Source organism: Buteo buteo, chromosome 12 (assembly GCF_964188355.1).
Source record: "Buteo buteo chromosome 12, bButBut1.hap1.1, whole genome shotgun sequence".
NCBI classification, from domain to species: Eukaryota; Metazoa; Chordata; class Aves; order Accipitriformes; family Accipitridae; genus Buteo; species Buteo buteo.
In genome coordinates this window covers 34,570,654-34,594,765 of record NC_134182.1, presented here as the reverse complement: position 1 = coordinate 34,594,765, position 24,112 = coordinate 34,570,654, and the positions used below count along the sequence as shown (strand labels likewise).

At 37.5% G+C, this 24,112-nt stretch overlaps 2 protein-coding genes across 5 annotated transcripts in view; both read left to right on the top strand.

The window, feature by feature from the left end:
- ABCB10 (ATP binding cassette subfamily B member 10) overlaps positions 1–20,238 on the top strand; it is a 28,413-nt gene extending 8,175 nt beyond the window's left edge. For both annotated transcript variants that reach the window (XM_075043301.1, XM_075043302.1), the window contains exons 2-13: positions 2,751–2,951; positions 3,295–3,497; positions 5,129–5,263; positions 6,871–7,017; positions 7,803–7,938; positions 10,424–10,519; positions 15,299–15,508; positions 15,798–15,877; positions 16,973–17,153; positions 17,397–17,440; positions 18,962–18,996; positions 19,608–20,238. In XM_075043301.1, the coding sequence (XP_074899402.1) occupies positions 2,751–2,951; positions 3,295–3,497; positions 5,129–5,263; positions 6,871–7,017; positions 7,803–7,938; positions 10,424–10,519; positions 15,299–15,508; positions 15,798–15,877; positions 16,973–17,153; positions 17,397–17,440; positions 18,962–18,996; positions 19,608–19,899 (1,760 nt within the window). In that variant the 3' untranslated portion in view covers positions 19,900–20,238. The remainder of the gene's footprint in view (positions 1–2,750; positions 2,952–3,294; positions 3,498–5,128; positions 5,264–6,870; positions 7,018–7,802; positions 7,939–10,423; positions 10,520–15,298; positions 15,509–15,797; positions 15,878–16,972; positions 17,154–17,396; positions 17,441–18,961; positions 18,997–19,607) is intronic.
- A 219-nt stretch (positions 20,239–20,457) lies between these two features.
- Positions 20,458–24,112, top strand: part of NUP133 (nucleoporin 133) — a 42,690-nt gene continuing 39,035 nt past the window's right edge. The window contains exons 1-2 of one of the 3 annotated variants that reach the window (XM_075043298.1): positions 20,458–21,524; positions 23,198–23,340. The gene's annotated coding sequence lies outside the window, so the exon portion shown is untranslated. Of the gene's footprint in view, positions 21,622–23,197; positions 23,341–24,112 lie in introns of all 3 variants that reach the window. The other 2 variants (XM_075043297.1, XM_075043299.1) reach the window with 2 other exon arrangements.

Sequence of the window (24,112 nt, the reverse complement as noted above, 5' to 3'; positions counted from 1 at the left end):
CTATGAAATGAAGTTGCAGATCTGCTGTCAAGAAACAAGCCCACATTAGCCTTAGCAGAGAGCATGTTGATCTTAATAGTGATAAAGACATCACTTTGTCTGTGCAGCGATCTGGATTTCTGTGCAGGCAGACAAGCAAATTGTTTGCCTAATGTTTCCAGGAGGACTGCTCAGCTGCTGCTGCAGCCAGCTTGCCTTGTCTTTCCTTCTGTTGCCACTTTGATGTAGCCCTGTTTTTTTAAGTTCCACTTTATTTTCATCTTATAGCCTACAAAACAGATTTACTCTAAAAAATAAAGCTTCCAAAATATACTCTTTTGTTTGACATAGTTTTCTGGGTAACAGAGTAAGCTATGTGAAACTAATACTATAAAGTTTACTCTGACCTTTTTTCTGTCAGTAACAGCGTTCAGTGTCACTGAAATGTCTTCATATCTGGTTGCTGAACACATCATACTCCTCCCTTTAGCCAGTTATCACAATGACAGCTCTTCTTTGAACGAGAAGATAGAACAAGTATTTGCTGATTCCTATTTCTTCAATTAATCAACAGTTTAAAAAAAAAAAAAGAGCAACAGCTTGGCATCTGTGCTATTTTCTAGTTGTTCTGGTATAATCAAAGTGAGAGTTTCAATTAGGGAACCTTATTTTGCATGTGATTTGTGATTAAATTAATAAAGACAGGTATATTGCTTAAGGGGAAAATTAAGTGACATCTGGATGAAATAAGCTTTCATCTTCAGGACTGCATTGTTCCAATATATTATTGACACTTTGTCAAATGTTTAAGTAGTTTAGTAGTCTTCAGTTTGGTTTATGTACTAGTATTTGCTTTTAGTTCAGTATAAGGCTGTTGGAAGTAATTACAGTGAAATCCATGAAGAAGAGCTGAAGGTAAATCCAAGCCAGGAAGGCTATACCACTAAACAGAGACATAAGGGATTTTTAGCCATACAGTCCTCTTGTTCAGCGAACATTTATATATGCAGTTCATATGTCCAGTTCCATCCATAACTGAGAAATTGTCTGGACTAGTGGAGACTGAGCTGCTGTGCAGCACTGTGGTTATAAGCAATGTTTTGACCATCTCCAGCTGCCTTATAGACCAGCTTTTCCTGAAAGGAGATGACCTGGCTTTTGTTGGATTTTTCCCTGCTGCTTCACAGCTTGAATACATCAGTGCAGCCAGCCTGTTAATAAGGTCACTCATTCTTAAAGTTTCAGCTAGTAAATAATATGCTTATGAGATGTGTTGATGGCATCAGAAAGCAGGATGGCAGCAGGAAGTCTTTCCCTTTCTGCTGTGGCTTCTTATGGTTTCTATAGCTTCAAGTTAAGGACCTGAGTCCTTTATCTTTCATATGCTTGCTGGCCTGAGTGTAACATAACGGAAAGATCACGAAGAAATCTTGACAGGCTGCAGGTTGGATGCAACAGTAAGGATAAAGCTTGTCTGGGCAGTGTGTGGAGCTCTCCCAGGACTGCTCTGGGGCACTGCAATGAAGGTGCAGAGAAGTGTTTGCTTCAGGTGGTGGCAGGTATGCATTTTTTTGTACCCCAGATAAATGCACAGCTGTATTTACACTTCAAGTAAAAACTGAAAGCTTTCCACTTGTGTGTGGAGGTGGTAAAAGGTATCAAATGACAGATGTTAGAAATATTGTTTTACAGCCACGCGCTGCTGGGAGGCTTTGCTGTCTGCATCACGGAAGTGATACTAAAACTCAGACAACTTCAGGATTTTCAGTACAGTGTCTTTTTGCCTTTAAAGACATTATCTGCTAGTAGTTTTGTAGCAATCCTATGAATGGTTGCTTTAAGTGTGGGGTTGGCTGTTGGAAGATTGTACTGTATAAATGGCATTGTTTGTTGTGGTTCAGTGGTTCTCATATCAAGTTTGTTCAGTTTTCATCTAAGATGGGGTTTTTCCTAGCTCTCAGCCTGGATTGCCTTTTCAGAATCAAGCTGTGTCCTTAGCTCAAGAAATTTCTTTGCAGATTAACGTTCAAAAGGCTAAGTCTTGGTCCAGTGAGATTTTCATACTCTCTGTGATACAGTGTCAAACCAAGTTACACAGGTTGTTCCACAGCTGACCTTGCAACTGGAATTCAAGAGCTCTGTTCATCAGCAAATGTACTTCTAATTCAAATTTATGTTATGTTTCTTTTAGACCAACAATAGTGAAGAGTAAAACAAAACAAATGTATATAAATTTTCCAGTCAAGAGTAAATCAAATGCTTTTTTGTTGTTTTTTTCCCCCCAATAAAATAGCATGTTTTAGATGGTTCTCAGATCAGATCTTTACTTCAGTCCATTGCTATCCCAGAAATAGACCATTGGAAGCTTTAATACAGTAACAAGCATGAATAATAAAACCCAAACCAAACAGGAGTTGAAGGATTATATGTGAGATATGGAAAATTTGGTAACTGTTAATGCTTTCTAAGGATGACATCTGTGAAAAGTTAACCTTGTTGGATGGTGCTATGTAAGGTTAGACAAGAGAAGCAATTCCAGGACTGATTGTATACAGAGGCTTTCAGGATCTTAAAATGTGCCTTGCCCAAGTTAATTTATACAGTGACTTAAAATAGCCCATTCAGAACTAGGCCTAAAAGAACGCTGATTATTTAATACTGGCACTCGCAAGCTTAATAGAAATTTCAAGTGAAAAATTATTTCATATGTACCATTAATGATCCTGCAAATGCAGAATAATTTTCCTATCCTTTTCCTTGTTGATTTGCAGCTGCTGTTGGCTTTCTGACAGTTTCCAGTGTCATTACCATGTCAGCCCCTTTCTTTCTGGGGAAAGTTATTGACATTATTTATACAAATCCCAGTGAAGAATTCACTGACAGCCTGACCAGCCTGTGTGCCTTGCTGAGTGGAATCTTTCTATGTGGTGCTGCTGCTAATGCTACTCGTGTCTACCTCATGCAGACTGCAGGTAAAAACAGAAGCAAAAAGTGGTACTGAGAGTCACCTTTTTTCACAGAGTCAGGATATCTAATGATCTGAAATAAATTCTTGGCACTGGCTGAGAGATCCTCTTGGAATCAGTAGCTTTTATAACCAGATCAAAGGTAAACTAATAGTGCAAAGATAAGTATGCTGGAATAATTGTTCATTTTTATTTACTGTTACGTGACATCTTAAAGCTCACTCTCTTCTGGTATATTAAAACTCTGTAATGTGACTTGTTCAGTGCTGCGTAATCCTGTGATTTTTATATTGTTGGTGTCTGTGTAAAGTCTTGTGTGCCATGCTTCACTGACTTCTGTTTCTGACAGGACAAAGAATAGTGAAGCGTTTGAGAACAACCATGTTCTCCTCTATTCTGAAGCAAGAAACAGCTTTCTTTGACAAGACCAGAACAGGAGAGCTGATAAACCGCTTATCTTCGGATACAGCCCTCTTGGGCCGTTCAGTGACTGAAAACCTTTCAGATGGGCTCCGGGCAGGAGCACAGGCATCTGTGGGGGTTGGAATGATGGTATGGTGGTCTCTTCCCTGCTTGTCACTTCTTGTAGTTTCAAGTTTGTTTCAGTTCTGTTAGGTAATGTGTGAATGTGATTCAGTCCAGAAACTGAATGTGTGTTCTTGGATACAAGTGTATTTCACTGGTTATCTACAATAACTTTTAAGTACTGCCTTGCAATAGATGATGTGCCTGTAGCCGCTTGATGTTTACTCACAGGCCAAAATATGGAGAATGAAGGTTTGAAATGAACTACTGTTGCTGCCCAAATTTATCAAGCAAAGTGTAGTAGGCAAATAGCTTAACTCTGTTCTTACTGAAGATATTAAAATCAGTGATAATGTTCCCATGCTTGTAGGTAAAATAGGGTGTGAAGGGACTGATGTAAAAGTCATTGGTGTTGATTGATTCTGGTTAAGGCCTAGGTGAGCAAAGGCAACACCGAATATCAAACTACTGCCAAGGATTTTTATAAGTGTTAGTCTTTCTGCTTTAGTCCATTGGTAAAGAATATATTTAGGTAGGAAGCATGTTAATGAAGGCTTCAGTGCAGTGCATCAGTTCCCTTGAAGTTTTTGGTGGCATTAATTTTGTTAGGTTTATCTGAGAAAAGATACGTTGGTGGCAATTATCTTAAATGAAGGTGTGGTAATTTCTGCTGTCTACGCGGAGTTAAAATTAGATAGCAAAATAAAAATAAGTTTCCAATATTGATATTATTAGAAACTGTTAAGAGTTTCCATTATGAAGCTTTAAAGCTTTAATACTTTGTCACTGATAAGAATTATGGCTTTCTGTATTTATCTAAGCAAATAGAGTCTAAGGTTTTATCTTACCATAGATAAAATAGAATAACTTTATGTACGGCATTCTGCTCAAAATGCTTCCATGCTACAGTGTTAAAAGGTGGACTATAAAAGCTTGCCCAGAAAGAAGAGATTATTATGAAATAATTATAAAGCCTGTCAGTTAAGTTGATTTTGAATTTTTCTGGAGTTTTTTGTTTTCAATACTGAAAGCAAGATTAAATGAAAGCACATTAGATCAATTTTCAATAAATCCTATTAAAAGAACTCATTTAGGAGCTTTGATGATGATTGTTACAAGTGATAAGGTTTTGCAACAGTAAATTAAATCCAGTATTCCAGGTTATGAACATTCGTGGGTGCTAGGGAGCACTGGTGACTCCACCTGTTCCTCAGTTACCCAGAAGCAGTGTACGATATTTCTCTACTCAAACTTCCTGCATTACACTGTCTATTTAAAAGTTGTGTGAGTGCTTTAGAAACTATATAGTAGTTTATGTCTTTCAGCATCCCCAAGAGATTTCCAAGTAGGCCTGTTTACTGGCAGGTTAAGATATTTGGTTAAGACCACACAGCAAACCAGTGAGAAAGCAAGAAATGAAATCCAGACCGCTTTGCTTATAATCCTTTGTTCTAACCATGGGATACATCCCAAATGCTGTGGAGGAATGGATATTTTGTCTGGAAGAAATAAAACATGATAAATGAAAGCACGGCAGCACTAAATTACAGTCCTACTAGTTTTGGAAAACTCTAGTGAGGCAAGTTGCACTGCAGTACTCTAGTATTTTTTTTTAATCTGAACACTCACCACCCCTGACACATACCTTTTTCTTCTAGTTTTTTGTGTCTCCTAGCCTTGCTGCATTTGTTCTGAGCGTTGTGCCACCCTTGGCTGTCCTGGCTGTGATTTATGGAAGATACTTGCGAAAACTAACTAAAATGACCCAAGATTCTCTCGCAGAAGCAACACAGGTAATCTTTTAACAGATGCTTTCTAGTTAACTTCAAAGTTGCTCTAGGGTATTTAGGTTAATATCTCTGAAGTTAAAGAACTTCTGAAGATAATTGTACTGTTCATTGCCCTAAGCCATGCTGAGCCTCTAGTTTTGCACCTGAATAGTATGAAAGGTAAACATCAGTAACACTTATTCATAGATGTCAAAAGCAACGGTGATTTGGTTGTCCATAACAATATAATGTGGAGGTAGCAGGCCTTGAGAATTTGGAAATGTAGGAAAGGATAAAGAGGTTAGGCTTTAGCTTTGTGAGAGCATAAAAAAATCAGCCTTTGAAGTCCTGTGTAATTTGGTACCTGGGTTTGAAAAACACTTTTCTTGGACTATGGTTATGAGTTTGAAGCCATCAGAAGCATCCTAGATGGTTCTGCCTTTTAAGAAAACTTTGCTAGCAAGTCCTTCTCTGAAATGAATCCTTGACGTTTGACCTTATTGTCAGCTCTTTAAAGTTTATGAGGTTTTACATTTCTTAAGCTTTTCTGGGCATCTCAGCACATATCCAGATATTTGGGAGGAAAGTAGAGGAAGCTGTTGTTTCTAAAGAGGCTGTTGTAGAGGGGCTTTCATTGTGTTTGCTGACTGCACTGAAATATTGCAAAGCACTATCAGAGAGGAGTAGTGATAGTGACCTTTTCCTCATATCATTAAAAAGCATAGAAATATAATTAGGAAAGATCCAGTTAAAATAACCACCATTGTCAGCTGTTTTAAACTTGGCATGTCCTTTGTAGAACTTCTACAAATTGACTGTGCAGAAGGAAGATTATCCCTCTTCTGTTTATCTTCCTCATCCTGTGTTGAAGGGAAGCTCATGCCTTTGCAAACCAGGTGTGGGACTTCACATGAACAAGCAATTTTAGAGTTCCATTTGAATTTTCAGGTTGAATGGAGGATGGAAGAAGGAGAATTATATTTTTATAACATATTTTTACTCACAAAAGGGAGCCCTGTTTTTTGTAAGACCATCACAGTGTCTGTTAACAACTTAGTGTAATTGGTTACAATTGAGGTAATTTTAGAATTAATACTTTGCTGTTTAGAAGTTAAAATAAAATACTGAATTGAAATGAGACATTAGTAGTTGGGCTAAATTAATTCCCAATGTTGCTTTGATCAAATGAGTGGAATTGTTTCAGGAAATAACAGCAGGCTTTCTTGCATGATTTAGTGTAGGATAGAATATTCTTTATTTTTCCCCTCCCCACATTGTTATTGCAAGTTATTGTGAATAGTAATTTTCTAATGTGTGTTGTTCACATCAAATTAAGTTGTTTTTTTTAATGCTACTTTTATATTTTTCTATCTCTGCTAGCACTTAAGGCAATCTTGAAGTTCTTTTTAAACTGTCTGGGCATGCAGTTTACTTTCAACTTAATAGAATAAATAAAAAAAAAAGGAGGGGGGGTGGAGAGAGGAGGACATAAGAAATTTTCCAGTGGTGTCCAAAGGAATGTATTTGGAGATTAGTGTAGTGATACTTGTTTAGCTTTTAAATGTTCTGTAATATGAACATTCCAAATTGTGTGTCTGCATATATTTGTTTTGTTCTTTGCTTTAATGTAGTTAGCTGAAGAGCGTATTGGAAACATAAGAACAGTTCGAGCTTTTGGACAAGAAGTGGCTGAAGTGGGAAAGTATACAAATAAAGTTGATTATGTACTACAACTGGCTAAAAAAGAGGCACTAGCTCGGGCAGGCTTCTTTGGAGCAGTAAGTATATTTTGATGAAAGTAAACCAACCATGTTTTGCCAAGTGTCGATTATTTTAAAATTCATGAAGGTACTTATAAATCCGCAAATAAATGAATTGAGTGTAAATTGAACCTACATAAAACTGTGGGAAGACTGGACTTAAATCAGTCTAAATTGCTGTGAAACTGCACTTCAAGATACAGTGGTATGATAAAGCCAGTTTAAGCCTCTTTTCTGCCCCACACCCTTAGCTTGGTAGTATTTATCTGAGCCCATACCTCCTATTCGGGGAACTAAACTAGTGGAAACCTTTCCCCCCACCCTTAGTGTTTTACAGGTTTGTGTTCCTGATGAGATGAGCATCAATGCAAAGGAAGCTGGGGAGTGCGCAGGTCGGGGAGGGAGGGTGGGATTACATTTTTCCATAACAGTTTGCAGTGAGTTTGCTTAACAGTATTCTAAAACTGCAATGTAACTGCAGACTATCAACTCTTCTCCTTTAATGATGGTTGAGAATAATGTTTGGTGTTCTTTCCATTTGGGGGGGGCGGGCACGGGAAAAGAGTTGCTTGCTTTTTGAGCACTTGTTGGATAGCACAGTGCAGTGCCAGTGGATGTCTGGCTGGCTGTTGGCTTGGTTTGCTTTCAAATTGGTTTTGTTTAAATTTAAATCAGTCTTCTAAAAATCTAGATAACCATAATATGGGAATTCTTTTATTAGAAGGAAAATTCTGAAGCAACATTTTAGAGGTTGAAATTTAAGATATATGTGACAAAATCTGCCTTTTCCTCTTTTTCCTTAGACTGGCCTTTCTGGAAACTTAATTGTCCTCTCAGTCTTATATAAAGGAGGATTATTAATGGGCAGTGCCTACATGACAGTTGGTGAACTCTCATCTTTCCTAATGTATGCTTTCTGGGTTGGAATAAGCGTTGGAGGTATGGAATGAGAAATTAGATTTTCTTCACTTCAAAGCATTACAGTCAGTATGGGGGCGGGAGGGAAGAAGCTCTTAAAAGATCTGGCTTTCTTAAAAAGTTTCTTCCAAATGATCTTCCCAAGAAATTATACATAATTTTTTTTTCTGAAGAGTTAATGAAAATAATAATTTATTACTTAATCTTAATATAAGCCTTCCATTTTCCCAAAGGAATACAGAAGTTATTTTTTTCGATGTGTGTATGTGACAGATACATATTACTTTAATTTTCTTTGGGTCTAAATTAAGATACTTGGTATATTGTGTAAAGAAGAAATACTGGTATTATAATTTTTACAAAATATGTGGGTCTGTGTTAAACTTACTCTATTTAGAAAGACATGTAGAATTTAGCTGTAACTCAGTATAGAGTGTCTTGAGCTGGAAGAGTAAACAATGTGCCAGCAGAACACTACACTCTGGTGCTAACCTTTTGTTTTTCCTTACTGACTGGCTCCTCCTTTGAAGCTCAGGCTCTGTAATCTACTGGCCCAGAAACAAACTGTTCATCTTTTTGACAGAACAGTCTTTACTACTGCATACAGGCAAAAGTGAAGATAAAGTACTTTGAAGTTTGACAACTGATTGGAAGGGTTGCTCTTTAAAATGAGTCTGCTATGTCTGATAGACTGGCAGGGCAATGCAGCTCATCTGTACTCTTCTAAGACTAAGCCTGATATTGTGGGAAGCACAAAGATGTGCCTGAAGGCAAAATTTACAAAACTTGCTTCCTCGAATATCAAAATTCCAGTGGCACCCATACCAACTACCAAAACCCTTTCATCTCTGGTTAAGTCATCCAAGTTTGGTCAACAGACAGATACCTGGCACTGTGAAAACATGGGACAAATTAATGTAAAATAAACGAAGAATAAGTTTAGAAGCACTGATAAAATATCATTGAATTAATTTCTATTTGCTATAAAAACATCTTGTTAAATTCTACTTAAGATTATTGAAGAATATAGTTCTGTACAGAGCTTATTCTCATGGGGACTCTGAAGTAAAGGTGTCTTGCCACAAGAAGCCTGCCTTCCTTGACACCTACAAGGCATGTAAATCATCAAAGTGCTAAGTCTGCTTGCTATGTCATCATCAATACATACGGAAGTTCATGCAATGAACTGTGAAGTTCACTGTGTAATTTGGGACTTTGCCCCTTTTTGTTGTAACAGTTTTCTGTGTTTTCTACCAAACACTGTGAACACAGGTTATGAAAATTAAAAAAACATTTTCTAAGTAGTATTTGCTGTCCTTATTATATAATGCTTTTTAAGAGTGGTTGTGAATTTGCAAACCTCAGTGTCTCAGTTTCAAGGTGCTCTGTGAGGCTCACGCCTTCTCCCCTGTGCTCTGCTCTAGGATGTAGGAGCTTTGGCTCTTTTTTCCAAGCAGACAGCTTCTCACCACGGCTGGTGCTTTGTGTTGCAAGCTTTCAGATAGTCCTCAGCAGCAGCATGATGAAATGCCCTGTCTACACTTACAGAGTCATGACCTTGTGCTGGGCTTGTTGCTCTGCAAGAATAAACCAGTAAACCTATTTTAATATACCTTGGGTTTTCTTCCCTCCTGAAATCACTTTTAACACTATATGCATTTTAAGATGGAAGTGGTTTCTTCTGTATGTTTATTCCCTTGGAATTCAGAGTTTTTTAAATTGGTTACTCTGTTTTGAAAGACACAGAAACACTGGAGAAATAAAACATTTTATATTTATGTCTTACTCCATTTTTGGTTCTAGGTTGGTTTCTGTGTTTATTTCAGCTGGAAAGCCCTTCAGCGAAGCCAGCTCCAAGATGATTCACACAGCTGCTAAGAGCTGGGACCCAGTGCTATATGCAGGCCTTGTCCTTAGCTTTTGCTTTCTCCAGTAATGTTTGAAGCATGCTGACTTGGGAGATATATTTCTTTACATTGTTCATTCTCCACATAGCTTCTCAAGCGTCAGTTCAGCCTTAGGTTTTGTGCCCTCCCTCCCCTGTGGCTGACTCAGCCAGGCTCCCCTGTAGTAGTATAACCCTGTCTAACAAAGAAGGGCATTCAGAGTGTTCCGTTCTGCTGAATGATTTTAAAAATTGTCCTAGTTGGTTGCATGCAAGGCTATTTCTCTAAAGTTGGATGCTGTTCTTCCTGACAGATGAATGATAAAAGAGTTGCTTTGCTTTTGAGTATATGCAAGCTTAAGTGTATTAACATTTTCTTCTTTTTTCTTCAGAATGATTTCTTTTACAGATACAAGTAAGAATGGTGAATAAGGGTTATTGGTAGCTCTGAAGTGAGACTAGATAGGATTTAAATCAACATGTTTGATAGTGTGTTGTAGTAAAAGATCCCCTACACATTTGATGCTTCAGTGCTGGTGACAAAAAATATAATGCAAATTTTATGTCTCCTGTGTCTTCCACTCCTTATGGATGCATAATACTGTTCTGCTTTTTATTTAGGTCTAAGTTCCTTTTATTCTGAGCTAATGAAAGGACTAGGTGCTGGTGGACGTCTTTGGGAACTTATTGAAAGGAAGCCCCAACTTCCGTTTAATGGTGGGTCCCTGCTTTGTTACTGTTCATAGGTTGATTTTTCTTGTATTGGTCACCAGTATTTCAGAAGGATGTGTGCTGTACTTAAAGGTAGTACTGACTTACATTCTTTTGAAAGAAACTAGATACAGTGGTAATTCTTGTGAATTTTCCTAACTATGAAACAGATGATGAAAATTTCCTTTAATCAGAAATTTTAGAAGCTGAAAATTTGGTGTTTTTTTTTCTTTAATTAATTCAGAATATGGTTTTAAAATATATTACTTTGAAAGTGTAACTGAGGACATGCTCATTTCTAGCTTCTTGGAATATGTCTTTGATGTCATCACCACTGTCTCTTGGATCAGCTTTAGAGTGAAAAGAGTGGAAGGAAGAAAAAGGAGGGGAGGGAGGAGCTCCGAGATGGTTGTATCTCATATTTCCACTAAACGGTTTACGACGCTCATCTCTAATGGCTAAGAAATTAGCAGTCTGAAAAGAGATGCTTTCAAAACCAGGTGTTTTTCATTAAGAGTGTCTCAAGTTTAAACGGTTCATACTGATCCAGTGAAAACAGTTCCTTAGTGAGACATGTTGATGTGAAACCTAATTTGCAAGCACAAGTTTGAGGCCTTTCAGCAGCACATGCCAAACTGAATTTTTGAGTTCTTCAGCCATAGCGGGACTGAGGCATGACTGGGAAATGAAAGGAAGGAAGGGGTGGAGCTGGGGTGGAGAGTCCAGCTTCTTGGGAGAGTGTGGATGTGCAAGTACAGCAGGTGTTGCTTTTGGAATGATTTGCACCCCTCTCTTCCCAGTAGCACTACCCACATTTCTCCCTTCTTTAGGTATGAACAAGGAAGTTTTGAAGAGGAGGTAATGTCCTTTATTAATCAAGTTTGACATTATTGGTTGTGTGAGGAGAAACAACCAATTTTTGTAGCAAATCAGTCATTCACACCTGAATTCTTTTCATGGGCTGCTTTAGGCCTAAAGATAGGTTTGTGAATCTGAAATCACATCCATTTTTATCAGTATGTTTATAGAAGAATGTGCTCACTTTTGAGACGTATTAGACTTTGCTTTTTATGGAAGCTTACTGAGGTACTAGTCAAATCCCCAAAAGAAGATATGCAAACTTCCTCTATAAATCTGCCTTTTAAATAAGTATTTAAACATAGTAACATTTAAACAAATATAAAAAATAAATACTACTAATTAAAATAATATTTAATAATATTTAATTATGTAAATAGAAGCAAATATTTTTAATACCTAATAATATTTAAATATAGTAAATAAAAATACATTGCCAGCAACACCTTATTTACAGTTTTATTGTTTGGAAGCTAGACAACGCCCTCTAGTACTGACCGTATTTTGTATAAACAGCGTTTGCCTGTATCCATCAAAGTAGTTCAATAAGCTGCTTGTAGAAGATACTTTCTGTGTGAGTTGCTGTTTTATTTAATTGCCTGCATCCCACTTAGCAAAAGTCATACATCAGTGTTCACCAGCTCTGTATGTTGTTGAGAAATGCAATATAGCAGAGTCCAGGTGAGCTGTCAACACTCGTTTCTCTCTGAGTTTTATATGGTCCTCTGATTTGGAAACTTTGCAAGGGCTGTTCTAAGAGTCAGAGTCAGAAAAGAACACCCAACAGACCTAACAGGTTTTTTGAGTGAGCTCTGGCTGTAAAGAATAATAGAATACCATGTTGGAAGGAACCTCAAGGATCACTGGGTCCAATCTTTCTTGGCAAAAGCACTGTCTAGACAAGATGGTCCAGCACCCTGTCCAGCCAAATCTTGAAAGTGTCCAATGTTGGGGAATACAGGAATACACCACTTCCTTGGGGAGATTGTTCCAGTGGCTGGTTGTTTGCATTGTTGTACCCATTACCTGCCCCCTCCCCCCCATCCCACCCTTTGTCTTTTCCAGCTGACTCCTTGTAAAAAGAGAGTCTCCATCTTCTTTGTAGCCACCCATTAAATACTGGAACATCATGATAAGGTCTCCCCTACGCCTGCTTTTCTCAAGGCTGAACAAACCCAGTTCTCTCAGCCTTTCCTCATATGGCAGGCTTCCCAGTCCTTGGATCGTCTTTGTGGCCCTTCTCTGGACCCCCTCCAGCCTGTCCACATCTTTTTTGTACAGCAGGGACCAAAACTGAACCCAGTACTCCAGGTGTGGTCTGGCAAGCGTGGAGTAGAGTGGGATAATGACTTCTTTGTCTCTGCTTGTGGTGCCCTTGTTGATGCAACCCAGCATCCTGTTGGCTTTCTTTGCCACAGCAGCACAGAAAGAATGGAGTTTTATCTTTTGAGTTGGTTAGTACAGAGGGGTTCTTTTGAAATGCTGTGCTTCAAATTTCTGTTCTGCTTCTGTCTCCCTGTGCTGGAATTCCTCAGATTCTTAATCTGATGGACACCAAGTCACAGTTGGCCTCTGTCTCATTTCTCTTCACAGCTGCAAGCCTGTCTGTAGGATGCTTTTCAATGTGCATAGACTTGACTTAAGCGCTGAAAAGTAATATTGTCTCCTGTGGATGGAGGCAGACTTAGAATAGAATGGTCCTTTGTCCAAAAGGTAACCACCAACTGACTGATGGATAGTTACAAATTCTTCTCTTTTCCAATGAAGCTGGCTTAAACTTCCTGCCATGACATCCAGTGCCACACTGCAGAGTGGGATTTTTTTTATTTTTAACCTAGATTATTTCAGTGGTCTTCACCTTTACAGTGATACCAGTGCAGAGTAAGCAGCAGTATTGGGACAGAAGTTGTCTTTCCCACTGCAGGTATTGAATTGTTTAATCACACCAATAGTGACATCCAGAAAACAATCTTTATTTTATAGACAGAACATAAGTCAGACAAAGTTTCAGATGTCCACGTAGCATAGGCTTACAGAAAGCTTCTTTTAAGTTGCCTTTCAGAATAAACTAAATAAATAGGAAAGGATATAAACCTTAGTCTCAGAACCCAATTATAGTTGATTTCTGGCACATCAGACAATAAAGCCAAGAGACTATTTCTCTACTGTCCAAACCCACCTGAAACATCTATTCTCTTGGCTACTTAGGTTTTATTTTCATGGAACTCCAGCTGTTGTTGGTGACAACAGATATCTCAGGAACAAATTATAATGTATTTTTTTCCTGTATCTAGAATCCAAACAAGAAACAAGCACAATCCTGTATATAGCTTTCGGATATTTTTACAGTAATATATAGAGGAAGGACTTGTGGTACCAGACTTCCTGTATTGCAGTAGATTTCAGTGTTTCAGGGCACAGAATAGCCTGTGCAATAACTGGAACTGAGAATAAAGATAAGCGATTACTTGTTACTTTGGTAGTAGTAAAGATTATGCTGCTAGCACAGAATTTAGCAAATACATTTCTTTTCCCAAAGGGAAGTTTACAGGCCATTGTGCTTTTACCTAACAAAGAAGTTACAATGTGTATGTCCATGGACTAAAGTCAAGGAAGGAGTCTGAAATTGTATGTTCTTGCCTTTGCCATTGCTGTGCTACTACCATTAAACTGAAAGACTGGAGAAGAGGAGGGAATCGGGGAAAAAGAAAAGCAAAATAAATTATTTGGTCTAGGAACTGCAGGAGTAGTGAAATCTTGATTGCAGCTGATGGGTGTCTGTGTTTCCTATCCACAGTTACTGTTTAATGAAACACGGGCATGTGCTACCATATGCTGTGGCGAGTTGGGGGTTACCTATGTGCTGCATCTGAACAGAATTAAGGGGTTTGAGTTGCATGTCTTCAGCATGAACAAACACTGCTCGGTTATTGCTCTGGTGCTGCCATTTTTCACAAAACTGGTAGGAACTTTGTCAGTGAGACTCTATCCTTTGGGAATGCAGCACCACTGTCCACGTAGTTTGCTTTGTATGGATATGTGTTGCTGGGATTTCACAAGGCTTGAAGAAATTGTGTTTCTTTGTCTTACCTATTTATAAGCTTTTTCTAGTACTGATATTCTTTTAAGATAATTGTCTAAATCCAGTGCTGTGCTCCAGAAAGAAGCTGGTTTTATTTAACTTTGGCAGTTGTTCATTCATGATGGTTTGTTATGGTATTTCACAAACTGAAATTTTAGTTTCAGTGAACTGTTGCCTAGGAGTTATGCCTCTGATTGGTCTTTGAATATACTGTTGTCCTGAATTTATTAAATATACTTTCCACTTAAAAAAAACACCCTAAAAAATGGCCATTAATGCAACAAACCTAGCAGCAACTTTATTCCAGTGATAGCTTAAAAGCTACCCAGTTAACAGGTGGTGGAGAGGGAACTGCTCTTATCCAAAGAGGAGGGTGTTTCAGGTGACTTTTGTGGCTTGATGAAAGGGCAGTAAATGATTTGCAATGTTTATCTTTTTGCATGTGTTCTATGGCAACGGGACTTTGGCCTTCAACAATGCCATTTCATTTCATTGCTCCTAATTGACAAAACTTAAATCATTCGTAATATGTTTAAAAATTCAGATAATTCTACCAGAAATGAACATTGTTCATTGTTAGGTATTAGCATGATGCAAATTCTCCCTCTTGCTGTAGGTAGCCTACAGCTTCACTGCTGGTGAGCAACGTGAAATTACATTCAGGAACCAGTGGTGTACCACACTGATTCAGTCATGGCTGAAATATAACCCCTGTGGTCCTGAATTGTGGCCTGCAGCTATCATGGAGATAGATATTTCTATTGGGTTTCTGTAAAGCAAGTTCTAGGAGGGCTGAGCTGATTTTTGTTTCTGTTCATGTTTCTGTATTTTGTTCTTTCTCATAGAGGGAATCACACTAGGCAAAGACACGTTCAAAGGTGCTTTGGAATTCAAGGATGTCGAGTTTGCATATCCAACACGCCCAGAAACATCCATTTTCAAAGATTTTAGCCTTTCCATTCCAGCTGGCTCTGTTATGGCTCTGGTTGGCCCAAGTGGTACAGGGAAATCAACTATCGTATCCCTTCTGCTGAGGCTGTATGATCCTATCTCAGGTATGTTTTGTGTGTTGCTCTCATTCATGACAATTGGTGCTTTGCATCTCAGATACACCTTACAAACAGTCGGGCTTCCTGTGCTTGACGTCTTGATGTGACTGTTCCACTGATGAACCGTGCTTCCTGCTGGGGTGTATCGTTCATTACCTTGTGGTGGTGCCTGTATAGCTTTGCATTTCTGATCCACCAGTATGTGATTCCTCAGGGGTTGTTATTCTCAACCGTTCTTTCTGCCTCTTTTCAGTACTTGTCAAACACATTTGACTTTACTGTTTCTTAATTTAAGGTACTATCACCGTTGATGGCTTTGATATCCGTCAGTTAAATCCACTGTGGTTCAGGACAAAGATTGGAACAGTGAGTCAGGTAAGGAAGAAAAAAAAGTTCTAAGTGAATTAAATAAATTTGTGTGATCAATTAGCTGTGCCTCACTTCTCTTCTTTTTAAAACTATATAATCTTGCTTCTCAGTGAAATCCCTCCATGTCACCATAACTGCTGTTGTGCACGCTTTGTTCTAAAAATAAGTATTCAGAACTAGTCCCATTATTCTGTAGTCTGTTTTTACATAATTATAGAGATTCAAAGTGTTAGCTTAGAAGAAAAGTGTGCATGTGGAGACTGGAAAGTACATTGTTGCAAATTGTGTAGGTATGACCATCTTGATGTTTGCTATGATTTGTTGAAGAAAGTAACACAAGGCTTAACATTTAATCACGTTTTGTGTTAATGACAGTTACACAATCATATTTTACACAACCATTTGAAAACTGACCACCTGTGCTCTGTGTTGTTTCCAGGCAAACACAATTCCATTAGGAAAGCATGAAAATACAGCACTGTTGGCACTTAATCTTGTAGTGCCCCCTCCCTAGCAACCCCCTAAACTCTGCAAATACAGAGAGATGTTCAATGGTCTCTTAAAAATAAACTATTTGACAATTAGAATATGTATGTTCCTTCCCTCTTCTCCCCAGGTGCTTCACAGTGCAATTAACTGTTAGGTTGATGTTCTGATTAAAAGCATGAGGATAACTGAGCACATGTTGCATTTCAAAACATCTACTTTATGTAATAATGCCACCAAAACCTTTTGTGCAAAAATTATTTTCCTGTGGACACATTACCATTTTTCTTTTTGAATGTATGTATTCCCCTTGAGTTACCAGTAGGAGATTCATACTGGTATTCATACTATAGCATGTCTCTATTTTATAAACAGAGCAGACTTACCTTGTTTCAGACATTCTCCCATTGTACATCACTTGTCCTATCTGCCAGTCCTCTTCTCTGTTTTTTTGTTTCTAATTCAATTAACTCTAGCTTACATATTCTTTTGTATGGATATAAAAGAAATTAATGCTGGCTCTTGTAAGTGGGATTTATGTTATTTGAGATATAGACAATACATGCATGTGATTACAGATCTCTATCATATTAGTTATGTTTTTGAATTTATTAGGAACCAATTCTGTTCTCCTGTTCTATTGCTGAAAATATTGCCTATGGTGCAGAGGATCCTTCTACTGTGACTGCAGAGGAGATTCAGAAAGTTGCTGAAATAGCTAATGCTGCTAGTTTTATCAGAGATTTTCCAAAAGGGTTTGACACTCTAGTTGGAGAAAAAGGCATTTTGCTTTCAGGTACATCTTTATATTGCTTATTTTAAAAATCTGCATGCTATAGAGTGAAGTAAAAATTGTATTATTTTTTGTTACTAGTTTTTTCTCCAAGTCATAGTCTGCCATAAGTATTAAAAAAATCCCTCCTTCATCTCCATCCCACCCTCTAAAGTACATGTGTGTAATTCTGCTCAGCCCAGGCATTCAGTTAAAATTACTTTACATATGTTTTCCTACTTCAATTTACTGAGCTTTTTCCCCCAGGTGGACAGAAGCAACGAATTGCAATTGCTCGAGCTCTGCTCAAGGTAAGCCAGTACCCAAATAGCTATATAACTACTTTGTGGGGACGTGGGAAGGGTTAAAAAGGAGGAGGTCTTTCAATGGGAGAGGTAGAAAAAGATTTTTAAAAAGAAAATTATATCTTTTATGTTAATGAGGAAGTTTGAAAGGGCTGAGTGGTTTAACTAAAGACAATTTACTTATGTAAGTACTTCTTCCTATCTTTCAGTCATGTTTTTTCATAGTTCTTGCCAAGACAGATGGTAAATCATTGTATAATGGCTCACTTTCATAAGATCAGGTCTAGGATGAAGGAAGACTTTAAGAATATGGTGCTAGTAAACTCATATATGACAGCTCTGTCTCTGTGTTCAGACCTCTGTCATTCATGGGTTGATTTTTCTGGGTTGCAGCTTACTAGCACTATAGATGCCCTGTCTTGGCTTTGAGGGGAGCTGCTCTGGATTTGAGACAAGATACTATTTCAGGCACGATGTTGTGTCATTTTTTTCTTCAAGGGCTGGTGCGGGTCTAGCTTTAGGGTGGGCTCTGTGCTGCACAAATTTGAGGAGGCTTCTGAGGATCAGAAGGACAGGGAGTTTAGTTCAGGGACAGCCATGGGGCCTCGCAGGGAGGAGTTTTGGTGCTGATGCTCAGCTGGAAGTTTTGACCCTAGCTGAACCCAGCTTACATTCACCTTAAGCCACATGGGTCTCTATAGCATCCTACCATGCCCAGTTCTGCTAGATTCCTGGGAATTTTTCATTATACCAGTTCTCTTTTCCCGCAAATGCTGAAAAGCTGATTGCATTTCATGTCAAGTACAGTTCATGGGAGCAGAGACTTTATTTGAGGGGAAAAAAAAAGTTTTAAAAAATAAGTGAGTAGTTGATATATATGTGATTGAGGTTCAATGGAGTCCCTTCTCTTCCAGATAAAGTCTAAAGCTTTTACTCTCAACTTTATCAAGGAAGTTTGGGTTATGCACTGTAATTCAGAAGTAGCATGTTAGGGATTTGAGCACTAGCTATTTCTTCTTTTTTTATTTAATTGGGAAGACTTCTTAAATGCTAGTTCTTAAGTACTACGTATTTCATCTGTCGGTTAAATACTGTTTGTTGGTAGGTTTTTGTTATTTTTTGTTACTAGACAGTTATATATAGCAGACTGCAAGTGGAAGGTAGCTGAGCCTCTGTGAAAGATCCACATAAGAGCAGTAAATAGGAAATTGAACTTTTGACCACAGTGCTGCCAAGTATGCATTAAAAAACATGTCCCACTTTAGTTTGTATCTTTCAAATAGTTATCAGGTGATAGTATTCTGTTACTTTAGTTTGGAAAATTTGAAGGTGGAAGAGTGTTGTTTCTGTTTTGTCCTCTTAGCATTTAGACTTCTTAAAAGTAATGCTTTGAATGACACTCAGTTCTTTTGATGAAGTAAGTACACTTACTTGGGATTTTAAGCTGTATGAATCCAGTTCTCTATTGATATAAATATTCAGATCTTGTTTAATTTTTATTATAACCAATTTTACTTTCTTCTTCAGAATCCTAAAATTCTTCTGTTAGATGAAGCAACGAGGTAAGAAAGAAAAGAAGTAGAAACTTAGAAATCATGTATTTGTAAAACACAGATTTGGGAGGTGTTCTCTCTTCTTTCTTTCTCTGCATGCCCTTGCAAAAATTATCTAGCCCCTTATTCTTCTCTACCCACAAAAAGAATGTGCTTTCTAGAAAGCATGAATTGGTTAGGAGACCTGTGATAAAAGCTGTTTATGCAAAGTGGAAAGGATAGCTGGTACACTGTTTTGTAATTTTTCATGGAGTTAAATTTGTTATATGTAAATTGATTTTGAAACAGCTACTTAAAGCTTTTTTCTATCTTTAGTTAAATGAAGATCTTAGTGTAAAAGAGATGATTATACTGCAGTATAACTTAATTTTTTTCACAGAATTAATTTAGTGTTATTTCTCCATGCACGTTTTTGCATATGAGAATATGCAATGCCTATAACTTGGATGTGTGCACTAAGCATATTCTTGAAACTTTCCTGCAGTTCCATTGGTTCATATTCACCAACGATAGCAAGGGTTTGCAGTTTTAGCAGAATAAGCCTAATGCATACAAAACTAACCTGTCTTAAAATAACAAATATCCCCTCTCTCCCCTCCCTGCTTCCCATTTCTTATTAGTGCTTTGGATGCTGAAAATGAATATCTAGTGCAAGAAGCTCTGGACCGGCTGATGGAAGGGAGGACAGTCCTAATTATTGCTCATCGTCTGTCTACTATTCAGAATGCTGATTTTGTTGCAGTCCTTGGCCAGGGTAAAATTCTTGAATGTGGAAAACATGAGGAACTACTTGCAAATCCAAATGGACTTTTCAGGAAACTAATGCAGAAACAAGCTTTTCTTCAGAATAATGATACTTTTGCATTAGATTTACAATCCAGAGAAAAGCACGTATTAAAAGAAAATATATGAGAATGTATGAATAACAGAAGCTTACAAACTACAAAGAATATAACTTATGTTTCAGTTATGTAAAGTAAATGTTATATTTTTCCAAAATGTACAAAATATTCTTTTGAAACTTAAATGTGTTTAAACTTTTTATTGAAAGCTTTTTAATAATTATTGCAACTTTTTAAAATGTCTATCACATTGAGATAATTTCAGTGTATAGATTTTTCTCCTTTGTGTTAATGTTAATTGAGACCATTTAGAATCTGGTTTGCTGAAATGCACTGTACGATGGTGTGCTGCATTCTCAAGTAAGTTCAGTATTTTAAGGGTAATTAAAGGACAATCTTATCATTTTCATATCATTGTCTCTTCCCTTTTCAAGGAACTTTTGCTTTCTGTGCTTGTCAATAGTCTTAAAATGCTGGAATTCAAAAATGCGTGACACTAACGTACTCTGAAAGTTCTGACTTCCACTGCACTGTCCTTTCAGTTACCATTTGTTCTGAAATGTAAAAGCTGATTATGATCACCATCTACAGTTACTGTAGAGAATTACATATGAGAACACATTTTAGCAAGTATGGAAGCATGAGCTGGAGGAAAGTTCTTTAAAGAAACAAACAAACAACAAAAAAACCCTAACCAAACGAAAAACCTAACTGACTTTACATAAGGACAAAGGAAGTGTATTAGTACACTAAGTCAGCATAGGAAAATCTAAAATTTGCATGCATTTTCTTCCCATCCCTATTTTCCCAGTCCTTTAGGTTTACTTCCTTTCTAAGATGACATTCAAAAGAATGCACTCTTACATATGTAAGTTTTTATCCTTTTTTAAGGCCTATGTAAGTTTTTTATTGTTGCTTAAAATTTCATTCATAGAAATCCCGAGTTTGGCCTAACTGCCTTGTTAGGGACAACCAGGAAACTACCTTCTCAAGGACAACTAGTAAAATAAGAGCTTTACATTGATTTGATTAACTGCAGGAGGGTACATTTGGCAGTAAAGAGTAGGCTTCACATTTCTAATTGAAGAATCTTTTCCAACAGAATCTCTCTAAACTTCTGAAGATGCAAAACCCCACAAGGTAATTTAAAAAATCTAGAAACTTTCCAGGTCACATTAAAAATCACCTATGCTAGGAAAACTTGTTGCTGGAAAACTTTATTGGCAATAGGTGAGATACCTAGTGTTGGGCAAGCTTAAAATGTTTATCTAATGTGCCATTAATGGTGTTTTCTGGAACATAGTGAAAACGCTAAAGAGATGCCTGTGCTAGGGAATGAAAAGAAAATTACATCCAGATGTAATTTTATCTTCCGATATAGTTTTACTAGAAGCAGATATTGTACTAAAGATATGCCAAAAATACCACTGACCCAGTGTTTAATTTCAGTGTTGACTACCAATTATTCTCTTTATAATGTATTTAGAGGGGCTTGAACTTTAATCTTTACTCATGTAATTGCTCCTTATCTGAGATGCAATGAACCCCTTTATTCATGTGTTTACACAGGTTACAGGAATTACTTGCAGCCAAACTGAATTAATGTTTTATCTCTTTTTTCATTAGTTGTTCTGGCAGGGTTGCAGTCTACAGAAAAGTGTGAAAAGCTACAGAAAAGCTCTAGTCCACTGAAAGGTGAATGTCTGTCATAACAGGTACATTGGATAACAGACTTTATTCAGGTTAGAACTACTCCAAATACTCCTTAGACCAAACCACAGACCTGAACGAGGTGAGAAAACAGAGTTTCTTAGTAATCTGCAAGTAGAAAGCTTTGCTGGACAACTACAGATTTGTGGTTTACGCACCTGCGATGTATATGATGTGTGCATGTGGCATGCTGTATACTTCCACAGCAGTGCTAATCAACACTGGGTATGGTTGCATTTTTTAACTGTAGGAGCCCTAGTAGATTAATGAGGAAAAAGGTGTGAGAAAGAAAAATTAAACTATTGCATTCTTTTTGTTACAAGAGTTGAAGACCTTCCTGTCTAAGGTGGAAACTGTTGGTGTATTATTAACAAACCTGATAGGCATCTTTTGCTAAGGACCACTATTTCATGCTGCAGCCTTGCATACCATGGTCCATAGGACAATAATGGGCTATGCAACGTAGAAAAGACTTAACATGAGAATATCTGACTGTGCATCAGAAAGAAGTATAAACCAAACTTTCTCAGAGGCACTGACTCCTATTTTCCATCATTGCCTTCTTCAGTTTTTAGTAATACTGCAAATCTGCTATTTGTTTTGTTTAAGCTACTGTCAGTACAAAGAGGTTCAGTTCCATGAGGGATGGTATTAACAGCTCAAAGCACAGCTGTGCTACTCCTAGTGTATTCCAGAGGCCAAAAGGTACTCAGAAATTCTTTTGATTGCAGGTAAATATGATTTAAATCAAATGAAACTTATCCAACATTTCCCGAAGGAAAGGCCAGACCTTATTCAAAGTTGTTAGAGGTTTCAAAGTGTCCGTGTAGCCCTGGTGCAGCACATTTATATAAGACCATGTCTCTTTTATGCCACACACACTAGTCTTCAACTTTGGCCTAAACATATCTTCTCTGTGTAGAAAAGTAATAAAGATGATTTCCCAGACACTCAAAAATAAATGTAATTAACTTTACGTGCACACATGTATATCAAATATGTAATATAAACATTTTTCAGTTTCCATCACTAGTTGCCATATTTTAGTTGGTACCTATGGGCATCATTTTGAAGTCTTTTAGTAATACTGCCTTTCTTGCCTTGGAGGCCAGAACTATTTCCTTCCTTAACTTCTGCTACTCAGTCATGACTTCTGGGGTTTAAATACTGTATCTAATGGCTTTCAAAACTACCTTGCTAAATTGAATGTATTAGTTAGGGTTGAGTATTTGGAGACCAAATAACAGGTCAGCTCTCAATGTACGCTTAATCCCTTTACTGTGTTCCTAATTAGTTTTCTGATTCTTGACAGCATGAATGTTTTCCTGAGAGAAATAACATACTGAAAATAAAGTGTCTTGAATAACTTTATTACTTAAACTACCTATTAAACTATTTATTTTAATGCTTAAATAGAGTATCAGTCACAGCATCATCAATGCAGTGAATGGTCGGCATCTCTGAAAGAGCTAAAGTTCTTTCGGCTCAGCTTTCAAGTAGTTAATGCAACTTTTTGCTTTGATCTTCTGATACAGAGAGCCTCTTTTCCCTCAATACTTTAATCTTTGAAAAGGGAATGGACTCCAGTTAGGGGAGTAATAGAAGACAACATGCTGCCTTTGTGGTCTCTCCAATTAATTGTCTTCACATTTCCACAGCTCAACATTTTCAGCTGTCTTGAATGGGGACAAGTATTTCCAGTTGCGTAAGAGGTCTTAAATTCATGATGCAGTGATCCAATGGATTAATACTCTGACCTCTTAGGGAATTCTGTATTCTGATGAGCAAGACATTACATATGGTATGAAGAAGAAAATGTTACTGATCTTTTATACACATCTTTGTTTAAACATCTGCATAGTCCCAATAAGGCACAATCAGTTAACCAATACATGGCAATTTTGTTTTGCTCTGTAGATGATGGGGTTTGATCGCTGCTATCCTTTCAAACTAATTTTCTTTCTAAAAAAGTAGGCAGTTATCTGTGGCTAGTCTACCCAAGCAAGATAATCTACCCTGGTTTTCAATCCATCAATCAATAAATCAAAACCAGAAGTATAAAAAGATTATCAATCCCATATATTTTGAAGTTGTGGCTTTAATGTAAGTAAGTCCACTATTTCCATTCTCTCAGTTCAAGTTGCCACTAGGTCAGTATTGTCGAAATTGCTTGCCGGACAGTCACCTTTTCATGTGAAAAACAAGTATCACATGAGTCCCAGTTCAAGAACTGTTTAAGTCTTTAACCGATATAGTTAGCATAAGCCAGCTTTCTCCGTCAAAAATGAGATGTAAAGGTTGAGTTGTATCCTCTCTCCTGAAGATGGAGCTCTTAACACAGGACTGGGACAGCAAAAGGAAGCCAAGTAGTTCCCTCAGGAAGTGTAACAGTGTGTGCAGGATCCAATCAGCAAAAAACTAGTGCCTCACACTGCATCATCTTAAATATTTTAGAAACGACACGTGAAGGGGAGCTTTCAGTTTTTAAAATAATTTGAATGTCACCGTTCATGGATGTTGGGCAATGTGGACAGCAGCTTGAATTTTACTCAGTTTTTTCCCCATTTGCGTGT